Source organism: Hetaerina americana, unplaced genomic scaffold (assembly GCF_022747635.1).
Source record: "Hetaerina americana unplaced genomic scaffold, ioHetAmer1.1.p SCAF_1, whole genome shotgun sequence".
Classification (NCBI taxonomy): Eukaryota; Metazoa; Arthropoda; class Insecta; order Odonata; family Calopterygidae; genus Hetaerina; species Hetaerina americana.
In genome coordinates, this window is record NW_027286069.1 from 51,237,978 (window position 1) to 51,255,487 (window position 17,510).

At 37.8% G+C, this 17,510-nt stretch overlaps 1 protein-coding gene across 1 annotated transcript in view; it reads left to right on the forward strand.

Moving 5' to 3' along the window:
• The first annotated feature begins 8,449 nt into the window (after window positions 1–8,449).
• LOC139694345 (uncharacterized) overlaps window positions 8,450–17,510 on the forward strand; it is a 72,889-nt gene continuing 63,828 nt past the window's right edge. The window contains exons 1-2 of the mRNA XM_071593154.1: window positions 8,450–8,485; window positions 9,938–10,118. Of these exons, the coding sequence (XP_071449255.1) occupies window positions 8,450–8,485; window positions 9,938–10,118 (217 nt within the window). The remainder of the gene's footprint in view (window positions 8,486–9,937; window positions 10,119–17,510) is intronic.

A 17,510-nucleotide genomic window follows, 5' to 3' on the forward strand; every position in this document is an offset into this window, starting at 1 on the left:
CATCCATCGCTCCAGCCCTCGTATTCCCTTCAGTTCTGTCCCTCTCCTCCTTGATAAAGGTGGCAACGACCACCGAAAATTCGAAAAATAGTGAGTCTCTTTTTTTGTGTGTTTCTGTGTTTTTGTCTGTGTCCACTAGTGCTAAGTGTTATACATTATATATATATATATATATATACAGGTATATATACCAGCTTTAAATCTTTTCAAAGAGGAAATGATTTTTTTTCTTGTGCATTACAATTTTTTTATATCCAAGTTTCCATTTGGATGTCATTATATGAACGCACAGGACGCAAAATTACTTTGAACACATAAAAAAAATAAATCGAGGACATGGTTTGGTTAGAGCTAGGCGACATCCGACAAGGAAATACATACCTGTCGCCTATCGAATGCCAATCCACCATTGGCAAAGGTCCACCCAAAAAGCGGCTATTTTTTAGTTCCACTTTCTTAACAGGACGTAAGCTAATGCCAAATATGTCGGTTAACAATGCCAAATTCAATGTCAAAATCCGCGCACGAAGGACTCTATCTGTTCACATAAAGCGGCGCTATTTCGTGCATGTCTGAATCTTGTTTTGGAGTAGGTCCTCACCAAATGACCAGAAAAACTGTCTCACAACCCTAGCCTATCAAAATTATCGGTTATATTGTCATGTACATTATTACTTTATTTTACTATTGGAGTTAGGTGAATTTTTCCTCTATAGGATGGCTGGCTAATAATGTGCATTTCAAGTCTTTTATTTATTATTAAATATAACTTTAATGCGAGACTACCATATTGTACTCATTTATTATATTATTTTATATCATATTAAAGCTATTAGATATTCCAATTCAAGCATTATTGGCTGGAAGCTGGACTCATTCATAAAAAAGATGCGAAGCGTTCTTAAATGTGTTTAAATATAGATTTTATGTTTATTATTACGGCTTTTAGGCGAATTAAAGATGACCCATAAACAATTTTCCCGTATTCATTACAGAGATTCGAAAATATTAATCCCCTCTCTAAAACATTAAAGTCATTTTCAGTCATTGATAGACGAATGCTATTGTTTCATTTTTACCGGTTATTCAAAATTATATATACGTACATCCATTCCTTTGGTGATATGGCTATTCATTTAACGAGACAAGGTTTTCAAAACATTAACTGAATATACAATAAGGTCTGGAAGAAAAACCAGGATGAAAATAGTTTTGTCGACGAAGGTCACTTAACAAACAAAAGTTGCGAGCAAAGAAATCTGGAGAAATCATTATTTTAGAAGTTAACTGTCGGATAAGATAATCAATTCAAACCATTCAAGCCATTTTGATTGCAGCCAAAACAATTCAATTGTGTTATTATTTGAGTGCAAGTGAAATGATCAAAACGGAAATGAGGAGCCACAACAGGAAGGGAAGAATTATAAAACAAACGAACTTCCAAGTGATCGTGATGTCTTGTACCCCTTCTCCCAACTGTTAATTAATTATCTCGATAATTGCAATTGAATTAAAAAACCGCCCACGTTGATATATTTTGCGGAAGTCGCACGATATTTCGAAAACACTAAAGCTACGGCTGAGAAAATATATTTTGAAGTTACATGAAATTATATTTGCTGAATAAACGGAGTCGCCAGGTATGTTAGTGAATTTGAACAGTTTGTATAAGTCATAGGGGGTAGAGCGATGGACCCGGATCGAATCGAACGATAGGGCCGGAGGGCTCGGGTTCGATTCCGATCATCAGCTTCCTCCAACCTCTGTGATTTGTGCCAATCCAACATTCGAGTGCATTGTGATTTTTGTATCAGTCACATTGGGCACACCGGCAACAAGATGTATTAATGGATTTTAAGATATACGAGTAATTAAAAAATTGATTTTAGGGCTTTCAAATGCACCAAAAATTGAAGCGACGTTACAGAAAATTACAGCTTTTAGAGATCCTGAAAGGTTTGTAGAGTTGTTTTGTTCTGTAAGAAATTCGCCCAACCAGATTTATACGTTATTTACTTAACACGCTCAAAATTCAATAATTATTCATAGAGCACATAAAAATCAGAAGGAAGAACTTCGCAACGAATTTTGAACAAATGTGCGGTTGGAGAATTCGGAAATCGAAGAAAATATTTAATGCGTGGGGAAAAACAAATTATTAATTTCAGCGAGTTGGTGGGCAGGTGAACAAATGCAAATCAATATGGAAATTATTTCTAAAATTATTCACAAACAATGTGGTAGCATTTTATGTCGACAAACAAAACTAGGGAGAAAGAAATAGATTTAGACGCATATGTGGACATGGGGGATTGGAACGTGCGGTGGTGGGTCAAAGAAGAAATGGAGTGACGTAGAGTACTACAGCTTAGGATCAAGGAATGACCACGGGGAGAAAGCAAGTGTTCTGCAGGAGGCAGGGATTGATCTGGACGAATAGTTCGTTTAAATACACCAATACGCTAAGGAATAAGTGAAAAATATCCGATAATTCTGAGATATATCAAAATATATTATGGTCATCACAGATTTAGGAACGGTGGAACGAATCTGCAAAGTTTTCCGGGAGCGGGTGTGGATTCAGATTATAATTCAGTGCTAATGATGTACCACTTCAGATTCAAGAGATAAAACAGGGTAGACAGTCGAGGAAACGGAATATCGAAATATTGACCGGGATGAAAAGAAAGGAGTACCACTAGGCTTTTGAGAATTTAATGAAAGAGGACGAGGAGATGGGTACAACAAAAGAAAAATGGGAAAATATCAAAAAGATATACATTGAAGGCTGCAAACAAAACTATAGAAACGGTAAATAGGAAAACGACATGAAAACTATGATTACAGATGAGATGATTAGAAAGATGGTCAAGAGAAATAAATGAAAGAATGCAAACACAGAATTGGGTAGACGAGCGTACAAAGAAATGCATTTTTAACTGAGGTAAGAATCTAATAGGACGTAAGAAGGGTGGTGGAAGATGCAGTGCAATAACATGCAAAGTTTTCGAAGGAAGGGTGAAATCGAAGCACTGCAAAGGGAGATAAAAGCACTGTAAGGAAGTAAGTAGGAAAAATTCATACAATCTATCCAAGATAAGTCAGGATATTATTCTTAATTAAAGAGGAAATATTCAACAGGTCACGGAAAGAATGAAAAGAGGATCGTATGGAGTAAATGCATTAAGCCTACAAACTTAGACATAGGAGGAAAATATGACGTGATTGGGGATAGAGTAGATCCAGGCTTACTCTATGGCGGTATAGAAAGGGCATTAAGGGAATTGAAATCAAATAAGGCCGTAGAGGTAGAAAAAATTCCCACGGAACTACTCAAAATGTGAGGGGAAGAGTTTTTAAGGGGTAGGAGCGTTTATGAGGTAGATTTGATATGGAGAGTGATCTTGTTCGGCACGGAAACATGGTCGTTTAAACAAGGTGATAGGTGTAGATTTAGAGGCCTTTGAGATGTGGGTGAATAAAAGGTAAAATCTATGAAAAGGTACAAGACATTGTGGGAAATGAGAAAGGATTTTAAAGAACTCAAAAACTTTATTGAGCTTTTTTAAATTATGAAGCAGTTCTACGAGGTCACACCTGAAACAATTTCCTATTGAGGAGAGGAGTGTTTGGAGAAATCCGGAGGTAGTAATGGGGTGTAAAGCATTTTGATTGGCGGTGAATGTTGAAGACTGTGAGTAGAGGCAAGCGAGGTAGGGGGAGGGAGAGGGTAGGCATGCTTGACAAAATGAATGGAGGTAGAATGTTTATACCCGTAAATGAAGAAAGGTTTTTGTGGTGTGATGTCACGTTTTCTCTGGCTTTTCGAGACTACGAAATGTAGGGGTGTTAAGTTTGCGTCCATCCAAAACCTACCCTGAACGATAGGCTGCCAAATAAAAATTAATATCTTAAGACCCAATTTAATATACCCTATTTTTAATGAATGAATATTTATAACTCGTATTCATAATGAAATAAACGAATGAATTTTAGGATTATAAAGTTTTTAATGACTGTGGCATAGCGTCATAGCTCTCATCCTGATTTGATTTCTCTCCAGTTCGACCCTGTACAAATATTACGAACAAATATTTTCCGTTGCGAAAAAACAAATTTCAGGCCATAGTCTGTGAGCTTTCCATTTGTGTATCTGCCGCTTTGAAAGGGTTTCATATTAACGGGAAAATGAATATGATATAATGCTTACAATTTTCGTAATCGCGAAAGAGGAATAAAGACCTTAAAAAACTAAATGCAGTTATTTAAATGATTGAAGTACGCTCAATAGTGCTCCGTCAAGATTTTCCATGTCGAAAAGATAACTACATCTACCATACAAAAACAAGTATTTCCCCCTAATGACCAAATGTCTCCCAGTGGCCAATTAAATTAACATCACTGTTAGTTCATGTTACACATATGACCTAAGAAAGAGAATTACCGTGGAATGGTAACACATTTCCGACTGACCGTAATACACAACTTTCGCTTCTGCTGGCTCATTTGTTCTCGTGAAACGGAGCATTGGAGGGTAGCCATTGAGTAGCAATGGGACGGAAGTTGCTGACCTTTGGCAGTCAACGTAGGGGGAATTACTGAGCGTGCTTTGATTTTGGTACAGTTAAAAGAATTACTATTAATTTGACCTGGAAACCTCAATACTGATTGCTTTGCGGAAATCAATGAAAAGGGAAGCTAAGTTAGTGCATCTAAAACAGCCTTCCATTCCAGCCACTTTATGGCGAATATTATATATACATATATATACACACATAATACAGTGTATATATGTATATAGATGATTTCGTCGAAGTAAGACGGAAGTGTTGAATAACAAACAATATATGAACACATAAAAGTAATGACTATATATAAATATATATATATATATATAATTGTGTATATATATAATATATATTATTGTATTTTTCTATTATTTAAGCACAATATCAATTAATAATAATAAAAAAGGATTAACACAAACATAACTGACTTCGATGCTTCGGTGGTTCCAGCCACCTTCATCAGGGTATCAGAAGTTTTTGACGGGAAAGTAAGTAAGCGAAGGAATAAAGGGAGGGAGGGTTAAAGAGAACATATGCCCTTCTCCTCGCACAAAATATTAAATATCTCAAAATAAATACAATCAAAATGTACTAAATTTTTTTAGCTGGTTAGTTTTTTTAGCTGTAACTAATTTTTAGACGAAAAATCCTAAGCCAATATCTAAATTGAAGAAAACTAACTTCTGCAACCTCAGATTTTGAATTTTACTAAGAGCATATCAAGCGACTACCACAAATGGTTAAAATAAACATCATAGTTCTTTGATATCAATTAAAGAAAAGACCAACTCAGAGTGTCATCGCTAATTCAAGAGCATATGACTATAAGGACGGAAATCCGTTTAGATATAAAGTCCTTAAAAAAAATCAAATTACAAAAAGTATAAATACATGTAAAATATATCTATGCCTTCTTGAAGTGGACGTTGATATTCTTCTCTCCCAATTTAAATATCCTGGACACTTTGTTTTCTTCGCAGTAACTTCTAGTGAAAACAATTCGAAATCAAGTGGTATATGACACGATACTGGTTACTACCGTGTCTTAAAACATTAGATTCAAAAGGTTTCTTGTCTGATAATATCAAAATAAAGGCACGTCTATATAAGTAATCTACTGGTTGAGTTAGATTTCGAAAGGACGCGGTAAAACATTTCTAAACATTTCTCTTGTCTCTCCCAACAAAACCCAACCCAATATCCTACTCTACAAATAAATCCCTCTTCATCTCCGTATATATCCTGCCTCCCTTCATTCCATCCAACATCCCTATCCTATTCCTGCCCCTTCTTTTGCTCCATTCGTTACTTATTTATCCAACCATGTTTTTATACTCTTCCATTTCCTTCATTCATCTATCTTTCTAATCATCTCATCCGTAATCCATGGTTTCCTTGTCATTTTCCTATTAATAGTTCCTAAAGTTTCGTTTGCGGCTTTCGATATCCCCTTCTTGATACATTCCCATTTTTCCCAGTACTCAGCTATTTACCCTCATCCATGATTTTCTCTACAAATCGCTGATACCCCTTCCTTTTCAATCCATTTAATTCTTCTATACTCAATTTTCTAACCTGCTGCCCCTGCCTTATCTTTTTGAAACGGACACTACATTTCATAATGACTAAATTGTGGTCAGAGTCCACATCCGCTCCCGGTAAGCTGTGCGAATTTATCACACTGTTCCTACACCTGGGTCTAACCAGAATATAATCTAGCTGATACCTTTTTGAGTCACCTGGCATTTTCCATGTATACCTGCGTCTTTTGTGGTGTCTAAACCAAGTGTTGGTGATGACTAACCCCTGTTTCCTACAGAACTCAATGGCGCTCTCCCCGCGGTCATTCCATGTACCTAAACTGCAATGCTTCACCTCCACATAATCCTCCACCTCATCACCACCTCTTCCTTTGCCTACCTTTGCATTCCCATCCCCAGTCACTATCAAATGTTTCCCTTAAGAAACCCACCCTATTTTATCCTCTAACTGATCGTATACCCTATCAACTTTTTCCCCATGGTTGTTTGGTGGCATGTATACCTGAATAATAACCAAGTTCGTCGGTTTTGCATTTATCTCTACCACTAATATTCTATCAGTTGCTTGTTCTATGTTGACTACGCTTCTTCCTACCTCTTCATTTAATACTATGGCAACCCCTCGTTGGCTCTCGTCCCCTCCGCTGTATATTACTCTCTATAATTATCACTCCAGTAATATCCGCTATCCTCACCTCGCATATACTTAAAATATCTATATTTCTTCTTTCAATCTGTCGCTTTTTACTCACTAATTTTCCGGTTCTCAACATTGTCCTAACATTCCTAGATCCTAATGAACCTAATTCGGTCTTTTTCTGCGCCTTCCGTGCCAATTCTGTCGGTTTTACTTTGTAAGGCTTTCGTGTAAAGGCTCGTCTAGTGATTCGAAAATAATTTCGTTAACTTTTACGGTTTGAACAGGATATGATTTTTACACCACTACGTTACCAAACTGATATTTGTTCTCACCCACCTATTAATGGTTTCTTAGTAGAAGTAAACCTATTCATTTTCAAATGCTTTTGAATATGGCCGTGTATTCAACGTTCAGCAGTTTCCACACAAGTATGAGATAAGGAATCTTTCCGCTTGGGTTACTCGTGGTTGCCCCTTGTTGGGAGGGAAGAACAATTCCTTAAATTGCCCCCACAATTAAGCTCCAAAAATGGTTTCGTATCGTCGCAGAAATCCGGACACTTTGCATTTAATTAATTTCCTGGAAGACTCAAGGTCGGGTACAACATGCAAAACGAGAGAGAAAAGAAGACAGGGAAGGTGGGAAAAATGATAGAGCGTGAGAACATTCCTCATCGAGTGCCATGATTTACGCATTGTTACCATTTCTTAATTTTCACAAGGGAGAAAATTTCAGGATAAGGGCCACGGTAAATATTTTCTTAGACGTGTGTGCCCGCATAAAATCTTAAATTATACCCCAGGAACACAGCATAAATGGTGCACGTGAAAAAGCTCCCTTGGGCCTTTCCTACCATTTTCTCGCTATGCATAGCATGCAAAGCGAAATTATTTTAAATGAATGTCTATCTGAAGGGTAAATGACATTATACGGCGTTACCACGCATATTGGTTGTTTCTTCTCTGCTGTTTACGGAAGACTAGAATACAAGTGCTCTCTGTGAGACTTCGCCTATATAGTCTGAGTTAGGTACTCGTACCACAGAAATGATATATGGCAGAACTGACAGTTAGTAGCTTTTCATTTAATTTCATTTAACATAAATAAGATCATACGAAAGAAGATAAGAAAGTATAAGAGAAGAGCAAGAAGGTATATTGTGAGAATATCCATCATATTTGTCATTCATGCGGTTTACATGATCCATGGTACCAATAATAAATCTGTGAAAAAGATTAGCTCACCGGTTTACAAGTAGATAAACCATAGTATGAGAATCTGTATGCCAGGAGAAATAATAACGGACTTTTAGAAGAATATAACTCTCTCTGTACAAGATAAGACTGAGATGAGTGCGAAGAATAGAAAAAGTTGTCTGAAAATCCCTGCTTTGAAGATAATAATAAAAACGATCTACCAGAGAATATTTACCAGGAAAACAGAAGAATACATGTATGTATGTTCTCAGCATACACTAAATGGCTACATTGCTTCGGGCGTATACTGCATACCAAACTAGCGGAATAATAAGAAAACCCTTGTTTCTCCAAGCTAGCCGAATTATGTCGATGGGTTATTCTTATAAATTACCACTCATATTTTAAGGGACGATGGCCTGATGAAGACAGTCATCTAAAGTAAAGTGTACGGGAATAATTACAGAGAAATACACCGGGTGGTACACCTGAGGAAATGATAACATGCCTCGAAGAGGAGAAATTTTTAGGCATGGACAGGTTAGTCTACAGAAGAATTGAATGGATAACTGCGTCCATTCAATCTTAGGATTGTAATCAGTGATGGTGAACTCATATGCCATTAAAAATTTTGTAAGCCGGGTAATGCTAAAATATTCTTTTGAAACCTATATTGATTTGTATGATGCCAACCGGGATAAAGAATTATTCCGAAGACGAACTCATGACTATATCAAGCAAAGCAACAATCTCTTATTTTCTCATTCATTAGTCCTTTTTTAATGAAATTAAATAATACTTGCTCTTCAAATCCTTTGTTTAACTGCACTAAATCTAATTATGAATGAAGTTATTTATTTCAATTTATAATTAATAAACTTGTTGTAACAAGCCAATCAAAAGGCTTTTCGAAACAAATTTTTCTTTTAAATCTGCCGATCTATCTACCAATTCAATCTCTAATAAGCGGTACACTAAAGAGAAAAAAATTAAGTGAGCGGATATAAAATTTAACCACGTATGCTAAAAAATCTTGTCAAAAGCAAACTCTTTCTTGCTTGGAACCGCAGTGCAACTGCTGTTTCCTACTCCAACTGGACAAGGACAAAGCAGATGGGAAAATGACTTTTACCCACTCCATTGTGCGCAAGATGCTGGGTTCACTCCATCTTCAGCATTCCGCATTGCCTCTCTCTTCCCGACACGGCGGAAAACGAGATCGGTAGTCTTTTAACTTCTTACTTACTCCTTTATTTTCGAGCCTCAGCAACGATTCTTCTCCAACCGCCCCCTCCCTTTCCCCTTCTCACTCCTCCGTCTCCCTCCCCTCCACATCCACCTTTCTCCCTTTATGGCCTCTCCCACCCGCCATTACCGGCTCCTCCCCTTCTCGTCCTCCTCCCTCTTGCCCTCCACCAGCGCCAGAAGTCAGTCAGTCAGTGACCGCTGCCGTACGAGGCTGGCAGAGACTTCAACGCTCGAGAGACTCCCCTTCATTTTCCCCTCCCCTGCTGGAGGTGGCTCACGTCAACGAGCCGAGGATCGACCGGAAGGGATATAGTGACTGTTGGCCAAGGGTCCATCGATCATCCTGGGCCAAGTACGAAATCGGCCCGGGCTCCGGCAGACGATCAACATTGGGAAAAGATTACGAAGTACAGCCCTTCCTGAACGGTACTGCTAGGCTCTCCTAACTCCATCCCCAAATACGTTCGCCGAAGTTGATTCAGACGTCTTCGAAGGACGGATATGAGAGTGGAGAAGGAAATAGTTTCTTGACGAGCAGGTGATAGGGAAGGGCCTCATCCTCGCTTATCCGAGTGTCCCTTTCCCCCCGACCGAGGAGTTTACGACCATTCCATTCCTCAAAAACCAATGTGTATCCAAACGAATAAACCAACGATTTCTCTCTCAAGATGAGGGAAGCTTGGACATCCCTGTGGACGACCTTGTGTTAATATAGTAGTGCCTGTTTTGAATTTTGTGTAATAGTGTGGAACGATTCGAGATTCGGGTGTTTGTTCGGCTAAGGAGACCCAGGGAGGATTTTTCGGTCATCCGGGGATTCCCAAGGGTAGACCAGTCGTCAGGATGAAGCAGCGGTCATCGGTGTTGCTCGCGTTCGCCGCTGTCCTGTTGGCGGCGCTGCACATATCACCTCTGGGAGGCGTAGGTAAGAGTCTTTTCCGAAGGTGAAAGACCCTCTGTTGGTGAGGAATGAGAAAAGGAAGAGGGAGAGGAGAGGAACCGTACGCGCGTAACTGTTTGGGCTCAAATTCGCCCTCTGGTGTGTGTGATGGCCTTGGGCGACTGTCCGGTCAGCCTTTAGGGCGCCAGAACGCGGAAGAGATCGCTCTAAGAGATGATTTTAATCCATTCCTCTCATCCTGCCTCCAATGTAGTTAATACCTATCTGCTCTCATGGTCCTCAGAACTTACCACCACCCAAAGCTCGTATTGCTATGGGTCGAAAGCGGTAGCGCGGAAAGGTTTATCGACAAAAATTTTTTCGAGGCTCTTTAGGCATATTTTGTAAATCCAAGTCGATACTTATGTTAAGCGGTCGATCACGGTAATTCTATAATTTTTAGTCTTTTCCGTTGAGATGCATACGCTGAAGTATTTCCTTACATTCAAAACAACTGTCAAAACACGAGTTAGTGTGATTTTATGTGAATACTTTTTGTACAGATTGGATTCATTGCCTGTTCAACCCAAGGTGGGCATGCTTCGTGTATGGTAGACTTTTAAAGAAGCTAAATGATCGCTATTTATTACGTTGTTTCCCCATTTCTTGCTTGTTGACCTCAACTATGTTGAAGAGGGTAGGGGCAACCCGCCCCACCTCTTGGCTATACCATTTGTTCCTTTCAAAACTTCTCGGGACCTCAGAAAATGAAAGCTCTACTCCTTTGTAGAGCAAAAAATATAATTATGAACAATGCATAGAATATTGGTATGCAATTTTATGATAACCCAACTTTTAATAAAATAGACAGGAAGAAATTAAATTCATTCACTTGTTTTACTTGTTCCATGAGTGAATAATGTGTAGTGTCAATAGAATGTCCAACAACAGGAATGAGATAATGATTTGCATGATTTAAGTAAAAATTGTATCAATAAAAGATAACATATTTTAAATGGCGAAAAAAGTAGAACACAGAGTCATTATAAATGATCGCAGTCAGTTTATTCTATCAGCAGCATAGTAGCACAAGGAAAACAATTGGCTTTACTCTATTAGTATCCATATTTTGGAGGTTTGAAGGCACGTCACGTTTTATTTGAACATGCGACGTCCGGCATTATATGTACATACATGCATGCCATACTGCTATTAATTGGTACACGGATCATTTATTTCACTCTATAGATATAATCTAAAGAATAAAAGTCAAGACTCCGCCATAAACGCTAAATGTTGAAATTTCCAAGCTAGTTATAGAAGTTAAGTATGAAAATAGCTCCACGTTTTAACAGGGATTGCCCAGAATGTTGCTCTTACTATCTAGGAAAAACAAAAACTATATGAATATAAGTAATTAATAATGAATGAATAATTGATATTCTTTCGTATATTCAATCACCCCGCAAAAACCCTTGCAGCTCTTTTTGGAAATCAAAAATAACATCTGAATATTTTGTAAATTTGAGATAACATATCCATAAAAATCTGGAGGCATTTCAAATTATACCAAGCTTGATTTAAATTGATACGGGTTACTCATATAAAAATACAGATTCCCTTAGAGAAGAAAGTACCCTTACTGCACGCTGAAGAGTTAAATAAAAGACAACTTTCTTCCATAATTACTATTCGTTCGATATCGTTTCATTCTGATTGCTCACACATAGCTCGCTCATAGCTCACACTGCGGACAGTGGAATCTGCTAAATTGTTTCATGTTATCCATATGGAAGGAAAAATAAAGAGCTTTTTATCAGGTGCGTGCATGACTGCACCTAAGTATGCCTGTGCTGAGCGAGGATGGGGGTAAGGGGGTTTGTTCTGGAAAGCGTAAAGGAAAAATCTCTCAGCCGTGGCTTGCGTTTCTTCGCCCTCGGAGGTGAGTTGGGCCGGCGTTCCGGATCTCGCCCTTTCAGGATGGTCCCTAATAAATGCTCCGATTTTCTTACCAAAAATAAATGGAGCGGTTGTTATTTAATAATCCTTTTAAGGGCGCAAAGAAGACCGAGGTGAAAGAAATGAAATTGTTCGGAAGAGGAACGTGTGCTAAAATATGAGGTGACGGACCCATATGCTTTATGGAGGGGAGAGAATTGAAATTTGGATCCACTCGTCTTGAAATGTTGCCTGAACTATTACAATTAGTATGGATCATCATTCCATATTCCCTTCCTTGTTTCAAATTATCCAGCTGCCATTTATGCACATTCCTCCTGCGCATGTCTTAAAGCCCGCAGGTAAAAATTCATTTTCTATCGAAATCTATTTTTCTCACTAGCATTTTCGGTAGCATAGTTAACTGAAAATTAAAAGCTGTACGCTTGAAAAAATGAGAAACATGAAAGTTTTACGTTAGGGTTGATCTTGGGTACAAAATGATGAAGTAAGTAAATGCAATCATATCAATGACCATTAAAACTGGCCATTTGTCGCGTATTTTTTTGCTGATAGGCTTAATATTTCGAATAGCTGATTGATCGTCAAAAGTTCTAACGCAAATATAATTAAAATCAAATGGAGTTATGTTTTATTAGACATCATTAGGATGCAATATATTGTGGTTTATCAGTTCGCCATCGTAATGGAGTTCGCAGGGAACGGTGATGAAGTAGCCATAACTGTTCTACCACAATGGATAGTCAAGGGGAAGAGAGGGGCGAAATAATTTTTTTCACTTACTCATTACCAGTACGGGAGGAGGAGGTATGAAATTATTGAAAGCTCCGTTTGAGGTCAAATCATTTTCCGTCTGTTTTCCAGCCTAAATTATAAACAAACCGGAAGGAGAAAGTGTGGATTCAGAAAAAAACAGGGAGAAGCTTCTGACGAATCTCAATGACTAATCATCCGAAAAATTCCCCCCGGACGATTACCCAATGGCGATTGTCACTTTCAGTTCTGAAGACCAGTCGTGTGTAAAATGGGGATTTTTTTAAAAACCGTGCGGAGCATCTATCTAGAAAAATAAAGTTTTAACCGAAACAGATGTGAGATAAAAAACCCAAAAATCAAGTTATTTATGTCCAGAGATGTTTCCTAATCGTAGGAAAGAAGTGTTACTATAAAATTGACCTGACTCGACTAAACTTTAGAGGAACTAATATGAATTTAGAAGGAGAAATTCTGACGATGGGATTTGACACACATGTCATCCATGAGAAATTTAAAATAATACAAAATACATTCTAATTTGAAAAGGTTTTTAAGTTTTAGTAAGTCAAATTTTTGGATATAAAGACTCTTGGGATTGTTCGTAAATAAAAGGAGAGGGCAATTTACGTGTTAATATCTATATATTAATTAAAATATTTAAGTGTGAGTAGTATGCTAAGGACACTGCCAACGTAATCTAGGGCGAAAAAATGATAGCTTCCGCCCGTAGAAGGGAATAGGTAACCAATACACGGGGCTGATCACCAAGATTCGACTGAACTCTTTTAATCTTCGTCCTCACGCAACATCTCTTCGAGAGTAACTAGGTCTTTCAGTGCGGTGCAGATTATTCCAGCGGTTTCAATTGGTTTGAAAGATGATGTGACTTTCCGCACCAAATATTTAGTGGCATTTTGTCATTACCCGAGAGTCTTGCTTTCAGGTGTTGTACGTCGGGTGACAGACGTACAACTGTGGCCTTTCTAACGCCTCTCTTAAGAGCATATCGTGTTGCCTACAGGGTGGACACCGAAATGCAAATAGTATTCTGATTCTCTCCTCATATTTTCTTGAAAACATACACTTCCACGCTCGCCCTCCTTTAAAAATGGTGGAGATGGCCTCAGAAGAGGTCACTAAAGATGTACTTTCCACAGTATCTACTTCGTCAGCTAATGCAATTGTCAAATCTCTGAGTTTCTGAACATTATCAATACCAGTCAAAATGATTTTGGATATTCTAAAACACTGGAGTGTTTATTATATCCTATTACGAAAACTTTTCGTGTGGAACTACAAAGTTAGTCCTTTCATTTATTTATAATGCATCGGTTCCATAAAGTTACGCCAGAAACCATTAATTATATCCTATTACAATTTCACCCGGAAAAACGCTGAACATTTGTTTCCGGAATAGAACATAGTTTCCGTGCTCCCACAATAATAGGAATAGCTGCAAATATCCCCAAAGTCAAAAATCATTGCGTATTAAATTAAACTGAGCATAACATACTTTTCTAAAGATCTAACCATTCATTCTCTGTTTCTCACTTCTAAACTAAATTATCCGTCAGAATTAAGAATAAATCCCAGATTAATATCCTACAGATCAAGTTTTAAGTTCGCAAGTAAAAACCTCAGATCGCTGCGGCCCCAAGTATTATAAAGCAATTTGATTCTATCTATTATTTACGAACCATTGTCATTATCATTCCCTTGTATTGCACCACGCCCACATTCCTTAGGAACCCATCTTTTGTGCTTCGCCCAAAAACCGCTTCCTTTCTCCCATCTTCTCTGAGCCTCTTGTCAATTTTACAGCTCATTTCCATAAGAAACAGTTATTTAGAATTAGTCCTTTGGGGCTAGCCACACCATAGCATCTGAGGGAAAGACCCAATCGTCAGCGTTATTGCGGATACTCACGTAAAAGAATACGAATACACGTGTAATTATTTTGTTAATGCGTCAGTCATTTTTTGCTCAAACGTAGCCCTGGTCGAAAATAGCGGAAAATTTCTTTCTACCGCTCCATCTGCCTGATTAATATGAGAGGTTTGAAAGCAAAATGTTTCCCTAAAACTAATTATCTTTGGATGAGCAAGACTCCCTTCAGTGGATATTGTAAAAATATGATTTTTAAAATTTTAATAATTCTTAAGAACTGTTGATTTTAGTTCATTTATTCCCGAATTTATATTTCACCAACTCGTCTATTTATAAAATCAATGCACATAAATGAATTAAAATGAGCAATTAATGAGCATTGAACATTCTATCCTGCCGATACAATATGCACGGAGCTTCATTATTGGACGCTAACTACCCGTTCCCCATACTCTATTTACCAGGAGTTCATTTTCTTACCTCACTCTTACTTGGTGGCTTTAAATGCTTGGATTGGCGAAATAATTCTTACCATATCAGAAATAATGAGAGCAACGCAAAGCAACTCTCATTCTCTATCCTGTTGGCACCCGTGATATTAGTTTTTGCCTAATAACCTCAGTCGTCGAGGGGCCTTAACAGTCCAAACACAGCATTAATAGTTTACTCCTGTCATTTAAATAAACGATTCGGCGTACTTAGTCGTAATAACCTGATCAAACGGATGACCTCCTTTTCCTTTACCTTCACCATAAAATAATCATTTAAAGGAATGAAATTGAAGTCGAAGCGTGTCATTGGGTGGCAATCTTCGTAGGTAGAGCCATAGAATAAATACTTACTATCGAGTAGCATTACAGAGCGTTCAATTATTTGCCGGATTATCTTAGGTTCAAATTCCGAGTGATGGATCTTCCCTTTGAACGAAAACATTTAAAATCAAATCGGCGTGATTTTCTGGTCACCAAGACTTTGGAAAGTCGTAGGAACTCTAGGAAAACCGTGAGTAGCTTAAGGGAATAGTTCGGCGTGAGCCCTCCCATGAAAACAAACCTTCGGGGTGAATATTATGTTTTGTTAAGAAACTAGAAGAACGGCCCCTGTACAAAATTCGTTTGTGACAATTCGGCATTCTCATCTCTTTTCCCTTTCAATTAAAATTGACGGAATCATACATTAAATGTCTATCACCACGCATAGTATCGCGCCTTCATTGAGTCATAATGCGTTCGGAGGTCGCTGAGCTGGGCATATAATCAAATGAGGGATTAGATGCTCTCGTTTTGGAATCCCGCATAAGAGTGAGGCATTCTTGTGAAATAATTAATATCACGTTCGCGTAGCACACGCGGGTGTCCTACTGGGCAAAGTAAAATATGGACGAACTAATCCGTCTCAATCCTCCTCGACTGATTTTGAAGCCAATAAAAAATACAATGTGTTCAGCGTCTTATTTATCAATGGGAAACGCTATGTACAAGTAAGATCTGGTGTTTTCCCGGCGTATTTGCTTCATGTAGTTTTCTCGGGTCTTCCACAGGGTCAGGGGTTCCATATTGGCCGGCGTTTCGATGCATGAGTCGGGTATCGAAACGTCGACCAATATGGAACCCCTGACCCGGTGGAAGACCCGAGAAAACTTCATGAAGCTCTGTACAAGTCTGAACGCTCTTGTATTAAATTAAGAGGCATTCAAGCATGTATGTGAGAAGATGACTCAATATCTACAGTTTTTTTTAAAGTACTATCTTTTTGGATGGAATTGGATTCTTTTTGTGCATATATCCATTTCGTTTGAATAGATCAGATAATTCTTGATGAATTTCGCACTTCAGTCTTAAACTGAAGTGTAAAAAGAGTAAATTCACCTAGTTTTTATTGTGTTTGAGATTAGAATAGAGATAGTGGAAGCATGAAACGGAAACACGACTACGTACCATGGTAAACTATGTTTAGGTGATCATTTTTGACCCATTGAGTGAAAAGTAACACAATTTCTTAATGTATAATGTCAATTTAAAAGCACAATTTGTGACCAGAGAACTTCGTTTACACTTTTGGTTCAAATTAATTAGTTTTTAAAACACGTTGTCACCTACAGTTATACATGAATTTAAAATTTTGTGCGTTATATATCTCGGATCCAGTGTATAAATATTTGAGTAATCGTAACTCAAGACACGATTCAAAATCATTATGATTCGTAGTCTGGTGCTTACTATCGAAACTCTTTACAATAAATTACCACCGAGTGTCATAGGTTAACCAACCAAAAACAATCAACCCTTGTCGAGTCTGACTTTTTTCTATGAGTAAACTAATCCATAGTCTTATATTTTCATAGCAAAGGGCAACAATATCGACATAGGAATTTCTGAAGATTAACGAAGACTGAAAATAAGCAAATGCACCGTGCATTAAAAACAAATTAAAATAGTTCATACGGCACACAAATTGGAATGCTTTTGAATTCATGTACAGGTATTTGCCATGCGTAAAATATACCGATTAAAATATCCATCATTGTTCTTAGAAACGGAGATATTTGCGGGCGGTAAAAGTTAAAATAGTGCAGGGAGGTTAAGTGGACAAGATATTTAAAAATCATATTTTTACGAGCATATGCACACAATACTTTTGGATCATTGCGATTAACGTTTAAGTATAAATACGTACCTATGCGAAATTAGAAAAGACGATCGCAAAAAATGAATGAATTTTAAAATGTTTATCGGGGCCTCGAACCATATTTCGTCACATCATCATCTCATTCTTTCCCTGGCACTTTTTGATTTGTTCTCTAAGTTTTTTCGCGACTTAGTTAAGGTTCTCGCA